The sequence below is a fragment of the Dioscorea cayenensis genome, chromosome 19 (genome assembly GCF_009730915.1).
Source record: "Dioscorea cayenensis subsp. rotundata cultivar TDr96_F1 chromosome 19, TDr96_F1_v2_PseudoChromosome.rev07_lg8_w22 25.fasta, whole genome shotgun sequence".
Classification (NCBI taxonomy): domain Eukaryota; kingdom Viridiplantae; phylum Streptophyta; class Magnoliopsida; order Dioscoreales; family Dioscoreaceae; genus Dioscorea; species Dioscorea cayenensis.
This window is the reverse complement of record NC_052489.1, coordinates 30,059,892-30,076,417: the sequence shown is the minus strand read 5'-3', so window position 1 is coordinate 30,076,417 and position 16,526 is coordinate 30,059,892. Positions and strand designations below refer to the sequence as shown.

At 33.8% G+C, this 16,526-nt stretch overlaps 2 protein-coding genes across 4 annotated transcripts; both read left to right on the top strand.

The window, feature by feature from the left end:
* Positions 1 to 4,855: 4,855 nt before the first annotated feature.
* Positions 4,856 to 6,787, top strand: LOC120250328 (zinc finger protein GAI-ASSOCIATED FACTOR 1-like). Its single transcript, XM_039259133.1, has 3 exons — positions 4,856 to 5,150; positions 5,432 to 5,828; positions 5,935 to 6,787. Exons 1-3 carry the CDS (start codon positions 4,958 to 4,960, stop codon positions 6,623 to 6,625), a joined length of 1,281 nt encoding a protein of 426 aa, XP_039115067.1. The 5' UTR covers positions 4,856 to 4,957; the 3' UTR covers positions 6,626 to 6,787.
* A 974-nt stretch (positions 6,788 to 7,761) lies between these two features.
* Positions 7,762 to 16,259, top strand: LOC120249596 (acyl-CoA-binding domain-containing protein 6-like). 3 transcript variants are annotated; one of them, XM_039258158.1, is made up of 18 exons: positions 7,764 to 8,026; positions 8,275 to 8,345; positions 8,770 to 8,833; positions 8,976 to 9,047; positions 9,641 to 9,847; positions 9,935 to 10,012; positions 10,264 to 10,368; positions 10,464 to 10,530; positions 10,607 to 10,668; positions 11,145 to 11,284; positions 12,261 to 12,387; positions 12,484 to 12,598; positions 12,708 to 12,796; positions 14,410 to 14,493; positions 14,571 to 14,759; positions 14,872 to 15,027; positions 15,348 to 15,407; positions 15,833 to 16,259. In XM_039258158.1, exons 1-18 carry the CDS (start codon positions 7,862 to 7,864, stop codon positions 16,019 to 16,021), a joined length of 2,040 nt encoding a protein of 679 aa, XP_039114092.1. In that variant the 5' UTR covers positions 7,764 to 7,861; the 3' UTR covers positions 16,022 to 16,259. The 3 variants fall into 3 exon arrangements, with proteins under 3 accessions (XP_039114094.1, XP_039114092.1, XP_039114093.1); XM_039258159.1 differs by lacking the exon at positions 7,764 to 8,026 and having other exon boundaries at positions 8,296 to 8,345; positions 8,964 to 9,047; XM_039258160.1 differs by lacking the exons at positions 15,348 to 15,407; positions 15,833 to 16,259 and having other exon boundaries at positions 7,762 to 8,026; positions 14,571 to 14,739; positions 14,857 to 15,013.
* The last annotated feature ends 267 nt before the right edge of the window (positions 16,260 to 16,526 follow it).

Genomic DNA, 16,526 nt, shown 5'->3' with positions numbered 1-16,526 from the left:
GGTTATTCATAATAGTTTCTGTTTACTATGTTATTTATTAATAATCCATTAAAAATATTTCATGCTAAATAAATAAAAAAATTTATCTATTAATATCCGTTATTTAAATCAAATACTTACTTAAAAATGAATATCAAAAACTTTATATATCCTTATTCTTCTAACCAAATATCAAACCATCTTTATCCTTATTATTAAATCTAGGGCTATGCACGGTCCAAAACCGGACCGGATCGGTTAAATAGTTTCCTTATTATTGGGACCGGACCAGACCAAATAACAGGGAAACCCGGACCGGTCCAGTTCCGGTTTAGACTGTTTTGGACCGGTCCGATTCTGTCCCGGTTTTTATGAATTAAAATTAAATTAATTAATATACATTGCTTATCTATATATCCTCGCATTTGTCTTGTTTGATCTCTTCACACGAGAGATCAAATCAATTTTTTTAATAAACCCTAAAACGTAAAACTATATTTACATATTTATAAATAAACCGGTCCAGTCCGGTTTGGACTGCGGTTCCGAAAACTGGAACCGGACCGGACCGGTCTGGAACCGGTTTCAAAACCGAACCGGACCGGCAGTTAAAAAAAAAAACCGGTCCGGTCTGATTTACGGTTTAAACGGTATTTTTGAACAACCTTAATTAAATCCCTCCAACAAAACATTTAAACATAGATATTCCCATTCATGGATATCTCCAGTAATACTATATCCCACTATCCAAACAGTTAAAAATGGATGTTTGAAGGCAATGTCAAACTCAAGACATGATAAGCATATATATTATTTTAAATAAATAATATTAAATATGCTCCATCAACCAAACAAATTTTAGTCTTAAATAATTATTTCAATTAGTCTTGATTAAATAACTTCAATTGATTATATATAAAGTTTTTTCCTTATTCAGCCAAACACGCTTTAATCTAAAAAAAAAATTATTTTATTATATTAATTTAATAAAATAAATATAATCAATTTCATATAAAAAGTTTTCTGACACCAGGCCAAATATGCTTTAATTTTAAATATGTAATTCATCAATATTAATAATTAATCAAAATTTAATTTATAAAATTACCAGGCCATGTATTTTATTAGTCTAATTAAGCGTATATAACATCTGTCTAGCCATATGCGTGTTTTCTATTACAAATAAATAAGCAAATAAGCCACTACTTTTTTAAATAAAAATATAGTGGTTCATATATATATATATATATATATTCATTTCGAAAATGATTTAAGATCAAACTCAAAAATCCACATAAAGTGAGAACATAAATATTTGTTAAACTCAGTTATAAATCTAGAAATTTTATATAGTGAGATCCATATATACATATAGTATAAATTTACACTATAAAAACATGAATAAATTTTTTATTATACAATACTAAAATAATAAAATAATTTTTTTTCGTAACTATTTTTTTATGAATTTTCTAAATGATATATAATTATATCATTTTTAATACTAATAAATACATATTTTCTTGTATATCCTATTAAAAGATTTTTTTTTAAAAGTTTATGTGATCCATATTATTAAAAAGATATATTTAACTTGTATATATATATATATAGATATATAGATACTTGTTAAAAACTTTTTGAAAAAAAAAAGTGAGATCCGAGAACCCATAGTCTTCTATGTAGATTCACATATATGTTCTTAACTTCTCTCAAATGAATGACGTTTGTCATCTATTTATCAATATATATATAACATAGGCACAATAACATCAATGAGATAAACCCACATAATTTATCGGTAAACATAAAACAAAGGAGAAAACAAACACCAAACAAATATAAATGCTGATAACATTTAAGCAACAATCTCAGGAAATGGATCATTTGCCCAGCATTACTGGTAATGAGGAGTTAAATGTTTTAGCAATGTATGAAATATATTTGATACTTTTTTTAAAAAAATTGAACCGAGTTTTATTAAAATAGGAATAATGCAACCACCAACAAAAAAAATTCAGCCAACCAATCATGACAAGTATTTTCCACAATAATCAAATGCACAAATCAAGTAATTCATATCAAATAAAGGCACATACCATGAGACTCAAAATCAAGATGACAAACACTATGGTCTTGTGGCAATGTCCCTTTCTCCCATCAATTCACTTTCACCATAGCATGCAATTTAAAAAGAAGAAAACATAAACAAATAATTAAACCTTAATCAACATATTACAAAGTGTCAACAAGTGCTTGTCTTAATTGTTTATTATTAAGTTGGGACCTTGATCACATTTTAAAAGGCTTTGCTTATTATTATAATTATTTAACATTTCTAAGTTTCACCTATTCTTGGTTGAGATGATCAAAGAAATACACTGTTTGTCACTTTCAAAGGATTAGGAAATGATTAAATAAATGTAAATTGTTTTAAATTGAATTGGTACACTAAACACATGAGACAGATGTGCAAAACAGTGAGAGTTTGAATCTTCATTGTAGGAATTAACTCATGGTGATATCGTACACATTTATATGTCATAGAGACATCAAAGGATTAGGAAATGATTAAATAAATGTAAATTGTTTTAAATTGAATTGGTACACTAAACACATGAGACAGATGTGCAAAACAGTGAGAGTTTGAATCTTCGTTGTAGGAATTAACTCATGGTGATATCGTACACATTTATATGTCATAGAGACATGTGCTTATCACCCTTTAAAAAAAATAAATATATAAGATAAATTCAGTTGAAGATATAAATCATCTTATCTTTTGTTTTTGTTTTGCTTTGATGTATACATCTAAAAGACTGTTTACATTCAGTAAGGTTTTCATTCTTTGAGTAAGATAAGCTTTATTTGTGCTGATAATAAGAGTTTAAATTATATAATAAATCAATATCTTTATGATGTAATGAGCTCACCAAGCCTTCCACGTCAATCCTTTTTCTAAACATAACACTAACTCAAATTAATCGACTAGATAAAGATTGAGTTAGGACATACTATGCAGTACTTCTGACTAATAATATGTGTTATATCGGATTTGAATTATGATATTCATAATGTTTTTCAAAATTTTGTAGTACTTATGCCTCATCTCTGGTGAGAGTTTTTGTACTTCTATTGTACTTTTTCGCAATGTTTTATTTTCAATAAATTTGTGATTTATCCATTTTTATCAAAAAAAAAATAATGTTTTTCAAATTTTTATTTAATTAGAAAAAAAAAATAAACATGGGTTTGTACACAATAACAAGTTCATTATTTTTTTTTAAAAAAAGAATAAACCATAACTATATATTATAATCTAATTTTACCTACTAATAATGATTAAGATATTGGATTATAAATAAAGAATATAAAAAATATTAGAAAAAACATTTTAATTATCTAGATGCCAAAGGGTATAACTCAAACTAAAACTGTCTAGTTAAGCCAACGACCATTTGGTCTATTGATATCGGGTCCCTTGCGTAGGGTGTTCATCTCGAGTGTCGAGCGTGGGCATCACTTGCTCAGTGGCAGCTACGCTCCCTCACGTGTTTATCCATGGGCTCCCATTGCTCCTTTCTCAAAAACTGTCCAATTAAGTTAGGCATCAAATACATATCGCTAAATATGTACTGTCTTTATATATTTATTTTAATAAAAAAACATTGGAGGAAGAGATTATTGTGCTTTACCTCATATATAAAACTTTATTTCTTTATCTACATTTCTGAACAAAAAGATTAGTTTGCTCATTCAGTGATATATATTAATATCTATATATATATATATCAAAAGGGATATTTTTTCACTTACGGCCAAAGGCAGCACAAATGGAGAAAGAACAACTTGCCGGCTATCATAGGCTGGTGGTTGGTAGATCAGTGGCATTTTTGACATTTCATCTTGTTCATTAGGTAACAAGGTAAGGATATTATCAAATTAAATAAGTGAAACTACTCTATAACAATGATTGGATTGGAGGTTTTTTTAAAGAAGTACATAAATGATTGCCAACAACAAGCAGCCTTGATTTGATTCTTTTTAAAATAATACTGAGCGACAACTTATTTTCACCATCAATTAAGCAACCTGAAGCCACCCAATTTGCATGGTTAACAACCGATAATAACCCAATTTTAAAGAGAAAAAAAAAACGTAACATGAGTTCAAAACCCATGTAAAAATATATATTAATTCTGTGAGAGTATGGTATTTCTGTGCGAACCTCAATAAATAACTAAGTCAGAGTGCGAGAAACATTAACTTTTTATATATCTTTTAATTAATTATAAATTTGTCCTTTCAAAAGAGAAAAAAACACTATCAAGTATCAATCAAGGATTTTTTTTTTAATGTTTAATTCTTATCATATGTTCCATTAATTTATCACATATGCTACATTTTAAAATCAAATGACAGATGCCGGTACCAAATTAAACAATAATTAAAGGCCGAGTTACCGATAAACTACATCAAAATCATGTACATAAATATGAATTCATTGGCGTTTTCATGGCAGATATCCTTAAAAGGGATTGAATGAAAGAAATCGGAAAGCAAAATCCATGCATAGTTTTATTTTAACAGTGCACTTGAATCAAAAGAAGCTAAGAAGATTAATCAGCATAAAAAACTAAGAATATCAGAAGGTAATTAAGTTAATAATCATGCAATAGAATCTTATTTATGGTAATTGCACTGCATCGGAGACACTGCAGGTAACACTAGGAATCAATAAAACAAGCAACGTATTCAGTCAAGCTCATCCCAAAACTCAAATCAAAGATTAATAAAATACAATTATAAAACATCAATCAATAAAAACAAAGAACAAAAGTAATTTATAATGAAAAAATGAATCAAACCTCTCCTCTTATCTCTCTTAAAACTTTATCTGCAGCTAGCATCACCATACTCCTCCCATTTTTCTGAACATATATAGCTTCAAAGAGGTTAATAATTAGCTGCAAAAACTATGTCAAGCCTATCTACAGGTGGAGAGAGCTTCTCTTCAGGGAGTACAAGAGAGGATGGAGTAAAGCAGCAAGGCCAAAGACAGCCACAAAATCAATCATATGAACCCTCAGTTCCCACAGAGGTCAAGAACAGTAAGCAACAGGCCTCAACTCTTCCTGTCAAGAAGAGAAGAAATCACCCTGGCACTCCAGGTAAGAGTTTGCAATCTATCTTATCATCTTAGATGAAAAACAATGATGGAAAACATTGGAGTACTTGAAAGTTGAATGATTGGTTAATTAGACAATAATCAAAGAGGTTGAAGAAGATTAAGGACAAGACAAGCATGTTTATAATTAATTAAAATTATTACTCCTCAATCTTGAGTACTCAAGAACTCAGTTCTCTTGCAGATATTTTGTGTACTTGACTAGATTTTATTTATTGATCAAAAGCATAAATAAAATGATTCCTAAAAGCAAAGTGCATGCAGACCCAACAGCAGAGGTAATCGCTTTATCTCCAAAAACCTTAATGACGAGGAACCGCTTCATTTGCGAGATATGTAACAAAGGCTTTCAAAGGGACCAGAACCTCCAGCTCCATCGCCGAGGTCATAACCTGCCATGGAAGCTCAAGCAGAGAACAAACATTGAGACACGGAAAAGAGTATACATATGCCCAGAAGTCACATGTGTTCACCATGATCCAAGCAGAGCACTGGGAGATCTCACTGGCATCAAGAAGCACTTCTTCAGAAAACACGGCGAAAAGAAATGGGAATGTGAGAAATGCTCGAAAAAGTATGCAGTGCAATCTGATTTGAAGGCTCACTCCAAGACTTGCGGCACTAGGGAGTACAAATGTGATTGTGGCACCATCTTCTCTAGGTGAACAAAAATACATAGTTTTAGAATTCAAAAACTAAAATTTATAATATCGAACAAGCAATACCTTAATTGGAGTGTGATATATGTTTCTGATAATCTTTTACAGGAGGGACAGCTTCGTCTCGCATAGAGCCTTCTGTGATGCACTTGAAGAGGACAATATCAGAGTCGACGAAGGCTTAAGGGACTCAAAAACAAGAAACTTTAAAGGCGAAAACCCCCAGTTAATCATGCCAGTCTCTGGTAACAACACTAGCATGATCAAGTCTTCTTTTGCTCAAGACTTCATCCCAATGCCTATCAAGTCAATGAGAATGGCTGATGTTGGCATGTTCTCAAGCAACTCCGGCCCTGTCTTCGGCCTAATTCGTAGCATCCCATCGTCGCCGGCTTCCCTCCAACTCTCTCATGATAGTCCTGGAGGCTCATCAGCGCACATGTCAGCAACTGTGCTCCTCCAGAAGGCAACCCAAATGGGAGTCACTTCCAGTTGTAGTATAAACTCTACCATGATGCAGCAAAGTTTTATCCCCAACATGAGATCATTTGGGCAATTGCAACAGACTCAAATGGTGGGCATTGATGAAGGAGGCCATGCAACGTTGAAGAATATTAATGGTGATGGTAATACAACTGCTGTAGATTTCTTGGGTATTGATGGGCAGAGGGCTTTGGTAGGTCTCCATGAAAAGGAGTTTGAGACAATTAGCCAACAGATGCTGCAAAGCTTGCATGCTTTTCATCAGCCAATGGCACATGGACATGCTGCAATTGGGAAACCAATGTGGGATGTTTGAGTTTGTGAGTATAATTAAGAACATTAATGAAGTGTTTTTCACTTCATCAGAGGAGGTTTTCTCTCTATATGTTGAATTAATTAGTGATCAAGTTCAAGCCAATTATAAGGATTGAAGACTTTGGGTTTTAGAATGTATTAAAAGCAGTGAAAAACAGTTGAGTATTTGTGGTTGAGGAGATGGGTGTTACCAGATGGAAAGATTAACAAAACTTGGACAATTAATTCCAAAAATCAATAGAAGAAAATAGAATAATTAAACAAAATTAGAACTACAGGCATTATAAATCAAGTTTGGAAAACAAGTCTGGTGAGAGTTTATGTTGTTTCTAATCTACTTATACTGTGCTTGTATGCTGTGTTTCCATGACATAAGCTGGTTATGACTAGCTTCTGAAAAAAAAACTGTTTTTCAGCTTTTTTTCACAGTTTTTTCTTTTGCAGAAAAACCTATACAAATAATTTTTTTTTTTTAACCCAGAAGTGCTTAACTTATAAAAAAAACAATTCTGAGTTTTTCAAAGCTAATCCAAACAAGCTTATTCATTGAAAAATAAGCCCATGTGAAAGAGTTAATGAGAGGTGAAAAATATAAAAATAATATAATCAAGAGCTTAATATACACCATGTAGCATCTGCTGTATTAACACATGATGAAAATAAAGCTCCGCAGCTAACGTTGTGGAATATCCTTTTGAAAACCATTTTTTAAAACATTTAGCTTGAAGAAAACAAAAAAAAATTTCAGCAAAGTGTGCTTCATCTTATTCTGATCATAATTAAAACTATTTACATGTTTTCTTTTTGGATTTTTGCACAACTCGAGCAACTCTTAAACGATGCAGTCTACATAATCAGGCATTCTCTAATTTTTTTTACTGTGTTGAAATTTAAATAATAAATTAGAATATAAAACAACCTATAACTAAATATAAGTTAGAAGCACTGTAATTGAAGTAAAAGATGGCATTGCTATTTAATAAAATTTTACATGCTATTTAATAAAATTTTAATTAATTAAAAAAATTAAAAATATAAATTACTATTTAATATTAATATAATTAATTCATTGGAGGCGGTGGGTGTACTATCACCAACCAAACACACGTGTGCAGTGTATCAGTGTATTGTATTGTTCACGCTTCGGTTCACTAGAGTTTGGTAACATTAACCAGACTCGGGCCTTGCTCGGGATCTCGTCGCCAACGATCTCGATTGGAGCTCTTGATCGCCGGCAATGGCGAGGCCGAGCTCCGGCCTCGCACGCCCTGAGAGGTTCTACGCTGCTGCGGCTTACGCTGGTTTCGGTGGCTTGCTGAGCTCTTCCTCCTCTTCCTCCGTAGCTCTAGTCTCCCGGTTTCAGGACGATGTTGCACTTCTCCTCTATGGGCTTTATCAGCAGGTATTCAGATCTCAATCTCTAATGGTTTGCCTTTTGATCCGCTTTGTTGAAGTTGAGGTGTTTCTTTGGTTCGCGCGAGTTGGATTCTTGTTTTTTGAACTTTGTTTTAGAGCGGATGCTGTGCTAGGGTTTGAGAGATCGCGAGAGGATTTTGATTGGAACATTAGAATTGATGGATTTGGTGAAATGGCGAGAAGGGATTTGTTGCTTTAGGTTTAGGTTGTAATTGTTTTTCTTTTGGGACGCAGGCGATGGTAGGGCCTTGTAATGTTCCGAAGCCGAGAGTGTGGAATCCCGTGGAGCACAGCAAATGGACCAGGTTGGTTTTAGTCTTGTCCATGACTGATTACTAACAAAATGATGATTACTATATCTTAGTTTTGAATTGATTGAGCTATAATTGTCGTTTTCTTTTGTTATAGCCGTCCATAGATGAGTGTAATATATTGATGGTAATAAAAACAAAAAAAATGTTCTGCTTGTACAAATGTATGGCATGTATATGCCTTAAGACTCTTATCCATACTTGGAATAGTCAAATATAGTTCTCATGTTTTATTCAGATTTGTGAAAACTAGTAAAATGAGTGTCTTTGAATCAAGATACATGTAGAAATATTTTAGCTGTTGGTTTAATCAAGACTAAGACTTGATGTTTTTTCAAAGTGATATTGATCAAACCGTAAATGAATTTGGGCATGAAGACCTTATTTGAAACTTGGAATTTAATTGTTTCACTTGCAGTTGGAATGAACTCGGAAACATGGCTTCAACAGAAGCAATGCGTCTTTTTGTGAAAATTTTGGAGGTGATAGTATTCATCATCATTATCATCATCATCATCATCATCATCATCATCATCATCATCATCATCATCATCATCATCATTATTATTCTGGTCATGTAATAATTCAATGTCAATGACTGATTTTCTATAGAATTTAAAATAGGAGGAAGATCCTTCTTGGTATTCCCGGGTACCTGACTCCATGATCGAGCCTGTTGTAGACGCTGAAATACATGTAAGTGTACACATAGGTCTTGATATCTACTTGCCTTTCTTGAATCTGTACATGGCAATCAAAAGAAACAATTTGATCTTGCTTTTATGCAAGCTACTCGCAAAATGTAAAATGATGGAAGCCCAAATATTTGCATGAGAAAATGGAAACTTTAGATTACCGCATTTTATGTAATGTCTTGATAATTTGAATTAACCTGTAATCACACTGACTTTGCATTGGTAGCATGCACCTCCTAGTTGGACATTCTTCTTCACTTCTTGTATTATATTTATCTTGAATGCAATGTGCCAAAGTTCATTTGTAGTTACTATTTTGAAAAGTGAAAAACAAACACATGTTATGAATGTCAGTTTTTTTCAAAATAGTGGTAAATGATGTTGCTGGAGTTCCAGGTTTCGGGGATCCATTTTCCCGCAAAAGTCATTTCTCATCTTCAGCACATTTAAGATGCACTGGATAAAAACTGAGATGACAATACCTTTCCAAGTAAAAATCCAAAATGCAAATAAGAATAGTTTAAGTCATTATATATGTGTCTGATTTGGATTAAAACTTACATTTCTGGTAATCACTCTAATTTTGTTTTGCAGAAACCACAATCAGGGGCAACCTCTTTTTCAGTGGTACCAAATGGCAATTCTTTTTTAGAGCCCAAGACTGTTACCCTTGAAAATGGAAATATGGTCGAGACTCAGGATAAAAACATCATAATAGAGGGTGGGCTTGGTTCAGTTGATGTATATGATCAGTGGGTGGCACCTACTATTTCTGGAAGTCGACCCAGGCCGCGATATGAGGTGGTGCATCTTGTCATCTAACAAAATTTGGTGGTTAAATTCATTCGTGGTAAGCTACTAAGCATGAGTAAAATTTTTCCAATGTAGCATGGAGCAGCTCTCCTGGATGACAAAATGTACATTTTTGGTGGAAACCACAATGGTCGTTACCTTAGAGATATTCAGGTATGCAGCAGACAGAACATAGATATTGCTTCTGGATAAGTTGGTGGTCTCTGGTGGTTAGTTGCTAAGGATTACCATTTAAGCAGCATGTCTCAAAAGCTGCAAGCTCTTAAACTCTGGTTTCTGGATGATGATTATGTAACTTTCTTTTGTTTATGTGTGTTGTTTTGTTGATAATCTGTAATTAGCGATGTTGATAGTCATAATATAATCCAAATCATAATAATAATGTATTGTTCTTTTTGCTGAAGGTGTTGGATTTGAAAAGTTTGGCATGGTCAAAAGTAGAAGCTAATGCAGTGGCAGAATCCCCAGAAGCTGCTGCTCTGTTCGTTCCATGTGCTGGTCATTCCTTGGTAATGTAAAGGACTCCATACAAAGCCAGAATTACAAGACACAAACTGATTCTACACATATAAATACCAGTTTTGATTGAGTCATTTGTTTGCAGATTTCTTGGGAAAATAAAATATTATCTATTGCTGGGTATACAAAAGATCCTTTTGAGATGGTGACAGGTTTGTGTGTATCTGTATTTTCATATTTAGTCTTTACCTTATTCACTCTGTAATCTGTGTTTCACTTGGTATGTAGTGAGGGCATTTGATCCCCAAACTTGTATGTGGTCAAATTTGAAGACATACGGGAAACCACCGGTACATCCTTTTTTTATCTTCTATACTTGAGATAATCATACATCTGTCAATCTTTGCTCTCCGTTTTTGTATTCTTTAAAGTGTGGCATCTCTTCTCTTCAGTCATGTTTTTTACATTCCTATGTAACCAGTAACATACTGCGTTGTGTCTGACAGCTGGGCCCGACATATTCTTTCTCTACTAGCGAAGGAGTTGCAGGCCTCATGTCTTAAGCTCTTCAATTTATACACTGTACATATTATGCAACTTATATATATATATATATTAGTGTTCTCTCCCTTGTGTGTCTCCTATGCTAGTTATGGCAATCAACTTTTTGGTGGTAAAAAATGCTGATGTTAACTATAAAATATTTATTTATCTTTTAATTTAGGATAGCATAAAAATATTAGTTTTAGATAACTACTATTAAACCCTTGTTCATTCATCTCTTCCAGAGCAACATTGGTTTATAAACTTCTGTATTGACTTGTAGATATCACGTGGTGGTCAGTCAGTGACTCTTGTTGGGAAGACTTTAGTCATGTTTGGTGGTCGAGATGCAAAGAGAAATCTCTTAAATGATCTGCACATTCTTGATTTGGAAACCATGACTTGGGATGAATTTGATGCTATGTAAGGGGCACATCAGCATAGTTTGCTTATTCTACTTGAGTCTATTTGACGTTTCACATTTTCTTTTTTATGTCTAATTAATCTTTGAACCTCATAAGGTCATTTCTCAATTGTATAGACAGACAATCATTCACAAAACATTTGTATAATAATTTTTTGTTATTGATTTCCTCAAAGAGATTTGTTCATCAAGTCTGTATTTCCACTCGTCTGAAATCTAAATAATTAGAGACTATTTCATGAATCATGAAAAGAATTCCATTCCATATGTATGGTAAATGAGAGGGTGGGTTCGCCTGGGTTGGTACCGTTGGTTTAATTGGGTTTGTTGGGCCAAAGTCTCTTTTAACGAAAGGGACCACCCTTGAATCAAAACTCTTTCTCCTTTCTTTTCTACCTTTCCTCTCTTTGAAAATTTCTAGTTTGATTGAGAGTCTGAAATTGATTTCCTTAGTAATTATGAGTGACTAACACTATTCTTGACAGCCTTTGATATTTTGTTCTTCTGAATTGCAAAGGTTCTGTCTTGTTGGTTTGCTTCCACAGTCTTGAAGTCAAGTCTTACAAAATATTTGCGGATAATTGCCAACGACCTTTGGGTCTATTGGTATACGGGTCGCCGATAGAGCTCTCACCGAGTGGTGAGAGTTCGATTCTCGGCTGAGGGCACATTTCTGGGAGTTGTGAATAGTGGTTGTGTATGGGTGGTTCCAACGCCCACGTGAGCGCGGCCCCATCCCCATTTATTCCACCGAGGCTTGTGCACGTCCCTGGGTTTTTAGTGGGTTCGCCCTGCTCCTCTTTCCCCCAAAAATGCGGATTATGATTTCCACCAACCAAAATTGTCTTAATTTATATTTGAGGATAAGTAATAGATTTGATAATTTGTTAGAAGTTACAGAAATTCTGCATCGTTTTACATTCTCAAAGCCGGTTTTTATCTTATAAAATTTTATTGTGATTCTCTATTTTTTAGAGGCATGCCTCCTTCCCCGAGGTCAGACCATGTCGCTGCTTGCTATGCTGATCAATACCTTTTGATTTTTGGTGGTGGATCTCATACTACATGCTTCAATGATCTGCATGTACTTGACTTAAAACATGTGAGTTATATTTTTGGATGCTCTTACTGGAACAAATTAGGTGAAGAAAGTGTTTCATGTTTCTTATATTCTTATAATAGAAGGGTTTCATTACAGATGGAATGGTCGAAACCAAAGCAACAAGGTATGATTCCAGCTCCCCGAGCTGGCCATGCTGGGATCGCAGTTGGGGAAAATTGGTTCATTGTTGGTGGTGGTGACAACAAGAATGGTAGGTACATCATTCTTCTTGTAACTATTAATGTTTGTGTGTTTCAAAGCTTAGGTAAATACATATATATGTCCATTTGAATCTGTAATTTTTCATACGTTCTTTGTAGGGGTATCTGAAACTCTTGTTCTTAATATGCCCACCTTGTCATGGTCTGTTGTTTCAACTATTCAAGACCATGTGCCGGTTGCTAGCGAGGTGTGTTCTCCTTACCTGTACCCAGAAGAATAGTAAGTTGTGTATAGTCTGATGATTTTGTTCTTAAAATATATCACCCTGGAATTGCTGTTTCAGGCATCTTTTTCAGATTTTCTAAGAGTTGATGGACAAGATGATTGCTTATTATTGTCATTAATAAAATACAAAAAGAAAAAAATGAATATGTATATTAATGTTTGCAACTATAAATGTTGTATTTTAACAGTGTTTGGAGAGTGCATATCAGATGGAAGAGGTTTTGGGAAATATCTCAAATTGTATTTGATTTGGTCTGATAATTGCTTATTGCTTCAATTCTATGGTCCACACGTGACTGCCAGGGCCAAATTTGAATATTCTGATAATGGTTTAATCACACGAGCTTTAAGGAATCTTCAGTTATAACCAGCAATAAGCTCAAGTCATGTATATCTTATACTTGATGTAGAAAACTAAAGATAACAGACACCATCTCATGTGTCTGAGTTGTTATCACAAATGGTGTGGAGTTTTTACATGTTAAGAGGATAGGAAAAAGCTGTACAGGATTTAGGTAATAGAAAAATAAAGATATTATCATGCATAGAGAAAGGTCTAATCTTCTTAAATTAAACTACACGGGAAGGTCACGATGCCATTAGTGCTTGAGATATTTTAGACCTTGTTTTCTGCAATTAAACCCATGTTTGCCCGCATCCCTGCACAAACAAGCAGTTAAAACTCTTAGAAACCATGGCCTATCTCCATGAAAGTCCTGCATCCTAATGATGCCTGAAGATAATTATGAGTTCCTGCTGACAAATTTATGTGAATACCTTTAAGATCCACATCCACCTTGTAAATCAATACCAGATTGATTGGAAATCTTATAAATAACAAAGAAGCTGAGTGCAAAATCTCAAATCTGTCCTGATTGATCCAATTCACAGTTTTGGTTGAGATGGTTGGGGATGTTAGCTGTGGGTTTATAATAGCTGTTTACTTGATTTTGCTCTTCATGAAACCTGCATTTGGTTTCTTCCTTTCAAAATGAGTATGTTTCTACTAAATCAAGGAACTAGGGCTCCAAACACCTGGACCTGACATTGTGATTTTACTTATTCAGAAGTACTCTTCTAGCCTTGCATCATAAATGGTACCTGAATTATCGGTAGTGAGTTGTTGATTGCCATGATGTAAAACAATAATTGGATTCAGAAACTGAAAGTGCTGGCTTTTTAAAGCTCTGGAGTACATAAGTGAACTACTATATATCCTGCAAATTTTGTGTTGTTTATTTATTTATTTATTTTTTATAACAATCCACCAATAATTTCATCATGGCTAAGCATCTCAGATATGGATATTGCTTTTTAACCCAAGTTCTTAAGTTTATGTTAATGGAAATTTTTGTTACTACATATGCAAAGCTCAACTTTTAGGGAGGCTTATTCAAGACTTGAACAACTCAACATAAAATGAGAGCCTTTCTTCTCATCGAGATAGAGGCAGGCAATAGAGGAATTTTCTCCATTCACGGATCATACTCATGGAATGCACCAAATTTATGCTATTTATAATCTGTGCTATGTATTTTTGGCGACTTCTGATCTTTGGAAATTTTCTTGTGTTAGGGGCTGAGTTTGGTTTTAAGCTCGTATAATGGTGAAGATGTTCTTGTGTCATGTGGAGGATATAATGGGCGCTATAGCAATGAGGTTGATAAGAACCATTACAGTTTATTTGGCTTCTTAGTTTCTTTGTAATTATTTATGAAATTCTCCTTGCTTTTCAGGTTTATGTTCTCAAACCAAGCCATAAATCGAATTTGCAATCGAAGATGATGGAAGGATCTGCATCAGATAATATCATTGCTTTTCTTTCAACAACAAATGCTAGTGGGTGTGTTGAACCTGAGTCTGAAGCTGCTCCTGAGGGGAAGATAAGAGAAATTATGATGAATGGTGTTGATTTAGAATCTTTGGTATTGGGTCATAGAAATAGTTCTCGACTATTCTTGCCATTTAATCTCAGTATGTGCATGCCTTAATTCATGGAAATTGTTCTTTAAATTTTCATAGTTCTGTTTTGTTTAGAATATGAGAAGTGAGGATGCAAGTTCACAACTTGTAGCTGCACTTAAGACCGAGAAGGAAGAATTAGAAGCATCAGTGGCTAGGCAGCAAACGCAAAATGTCCAACTTCGGCAAGAAGTTTCTGAAGCTGAGATGGGAAACATTGAACTTACAAAGGCAAGTTCTGTTACCACTGTATTTCTTTTCCCTTATGACTCTTGGTGTGTTAAGGCGTCCATTACGTTCTTCTGATTAATTGGTTTTTTACTATTCAAGTATTGGTTCTGAGTCGAATATTAAATATATCCTTTGAGGCAGTTATGATTCCAGGAATTATATAAGTGCATTGTTTTGTCCTTACAATTGGTTAACTTTTTATGCCCCGATTTTTGTCACTACTATTTTTCCCTTGAACCAACATGCTGTACAAAAATTCTAAAATCTCTCAACAATTCCTTTTGCCCTTTAAACATTAAACTTCTATGCACGACTTGTAGGAGCTTCAATCGGTCCGTGGCCAGCTTGCAGCTGAACAGTCCAGATGTTTCAAACTTGAGGTATGTATGTGTTTTCAGACTTGTGGAACTGTCTCTGATTTTGCATAGGTTTTTTTTTATTTCATCATTTTATATTGTTGACCCATATGACTTTTAATACACATATGCATCTGTACTTTTGACGTTTGTCTCATATAACATCTGCACAACTAGATGAAGTTAAAGAACTTCATTAGTTTATGCTTCTCTAAACAACTTCTTCCATTAATACCAAACTAGGTATGCATTACTTACATCTGCCCAAATCATAAAGTGCTCCTTCTGTTATAACTTTGGTAAGCGTTTGAGGCTAATGGCTTATGATTGGAATGGAAGTCATAATGATATTCTGTTTGATTATCATGTGAAATCTACTGCAGGAGAAGGGTGCATTTTTTATATTTGTTGCACCATATGCCATTACTGCAATTATTTCTTCTAAACAGGTTGATGTTGCGGAGTTACGGCAGAAACTTCAAACAATGGAAAGTTTGCAAAAGGAAGTTGAGTTTCTTCAGCGGCAAAAGGCCACTTCTGAACAGGCAGCATTGAGCGCAGGGCCGAGGCAGAGTTCCGGTGGAAGACTTTGGGGCTGGCTTGCTGGGGCTCCAGAAGAAAAATCGGGTTCTCAATGATTCTCTCCATGCTCTTTTGCACAATCTATAGTTTATATTTAAGGTTGTAATTAATGTTTCCAAATCAAGTATAATTTTTTCCCAGCTACACCCCATTCAGAGTTATTAAGTGGGAATTAATTGATTTGTTGAGGTATTGTAATGTTTCTGTTTCCTATAATTTTTTCTGGAAGAATTATACCAAATGCTTGTATGTTTTGTAAGACATTTTTCTTGTATCTTTGATAAAGACTTTTGAGTCAAATTAAGAATCTAAGAATGATACTGTGTTCATTTGCAGAATGGTTTTTTTCCTTGCTTATAATGAAGATTAAAGTCCACATTAATTTACAGGTGCGTTCTTTCACACTGCACATTAGACACATCAAACGCCCAATCATCATTTCACACATTTTTTTTTTTCAAAAGAAAATAAACTAATATTTAATAGAACAAGCTTTTAATTTGAATTTTTTTTATTTTATTTTATAAGAGTGGAGAAATCAAAAATTTATTAAAAGGAAAT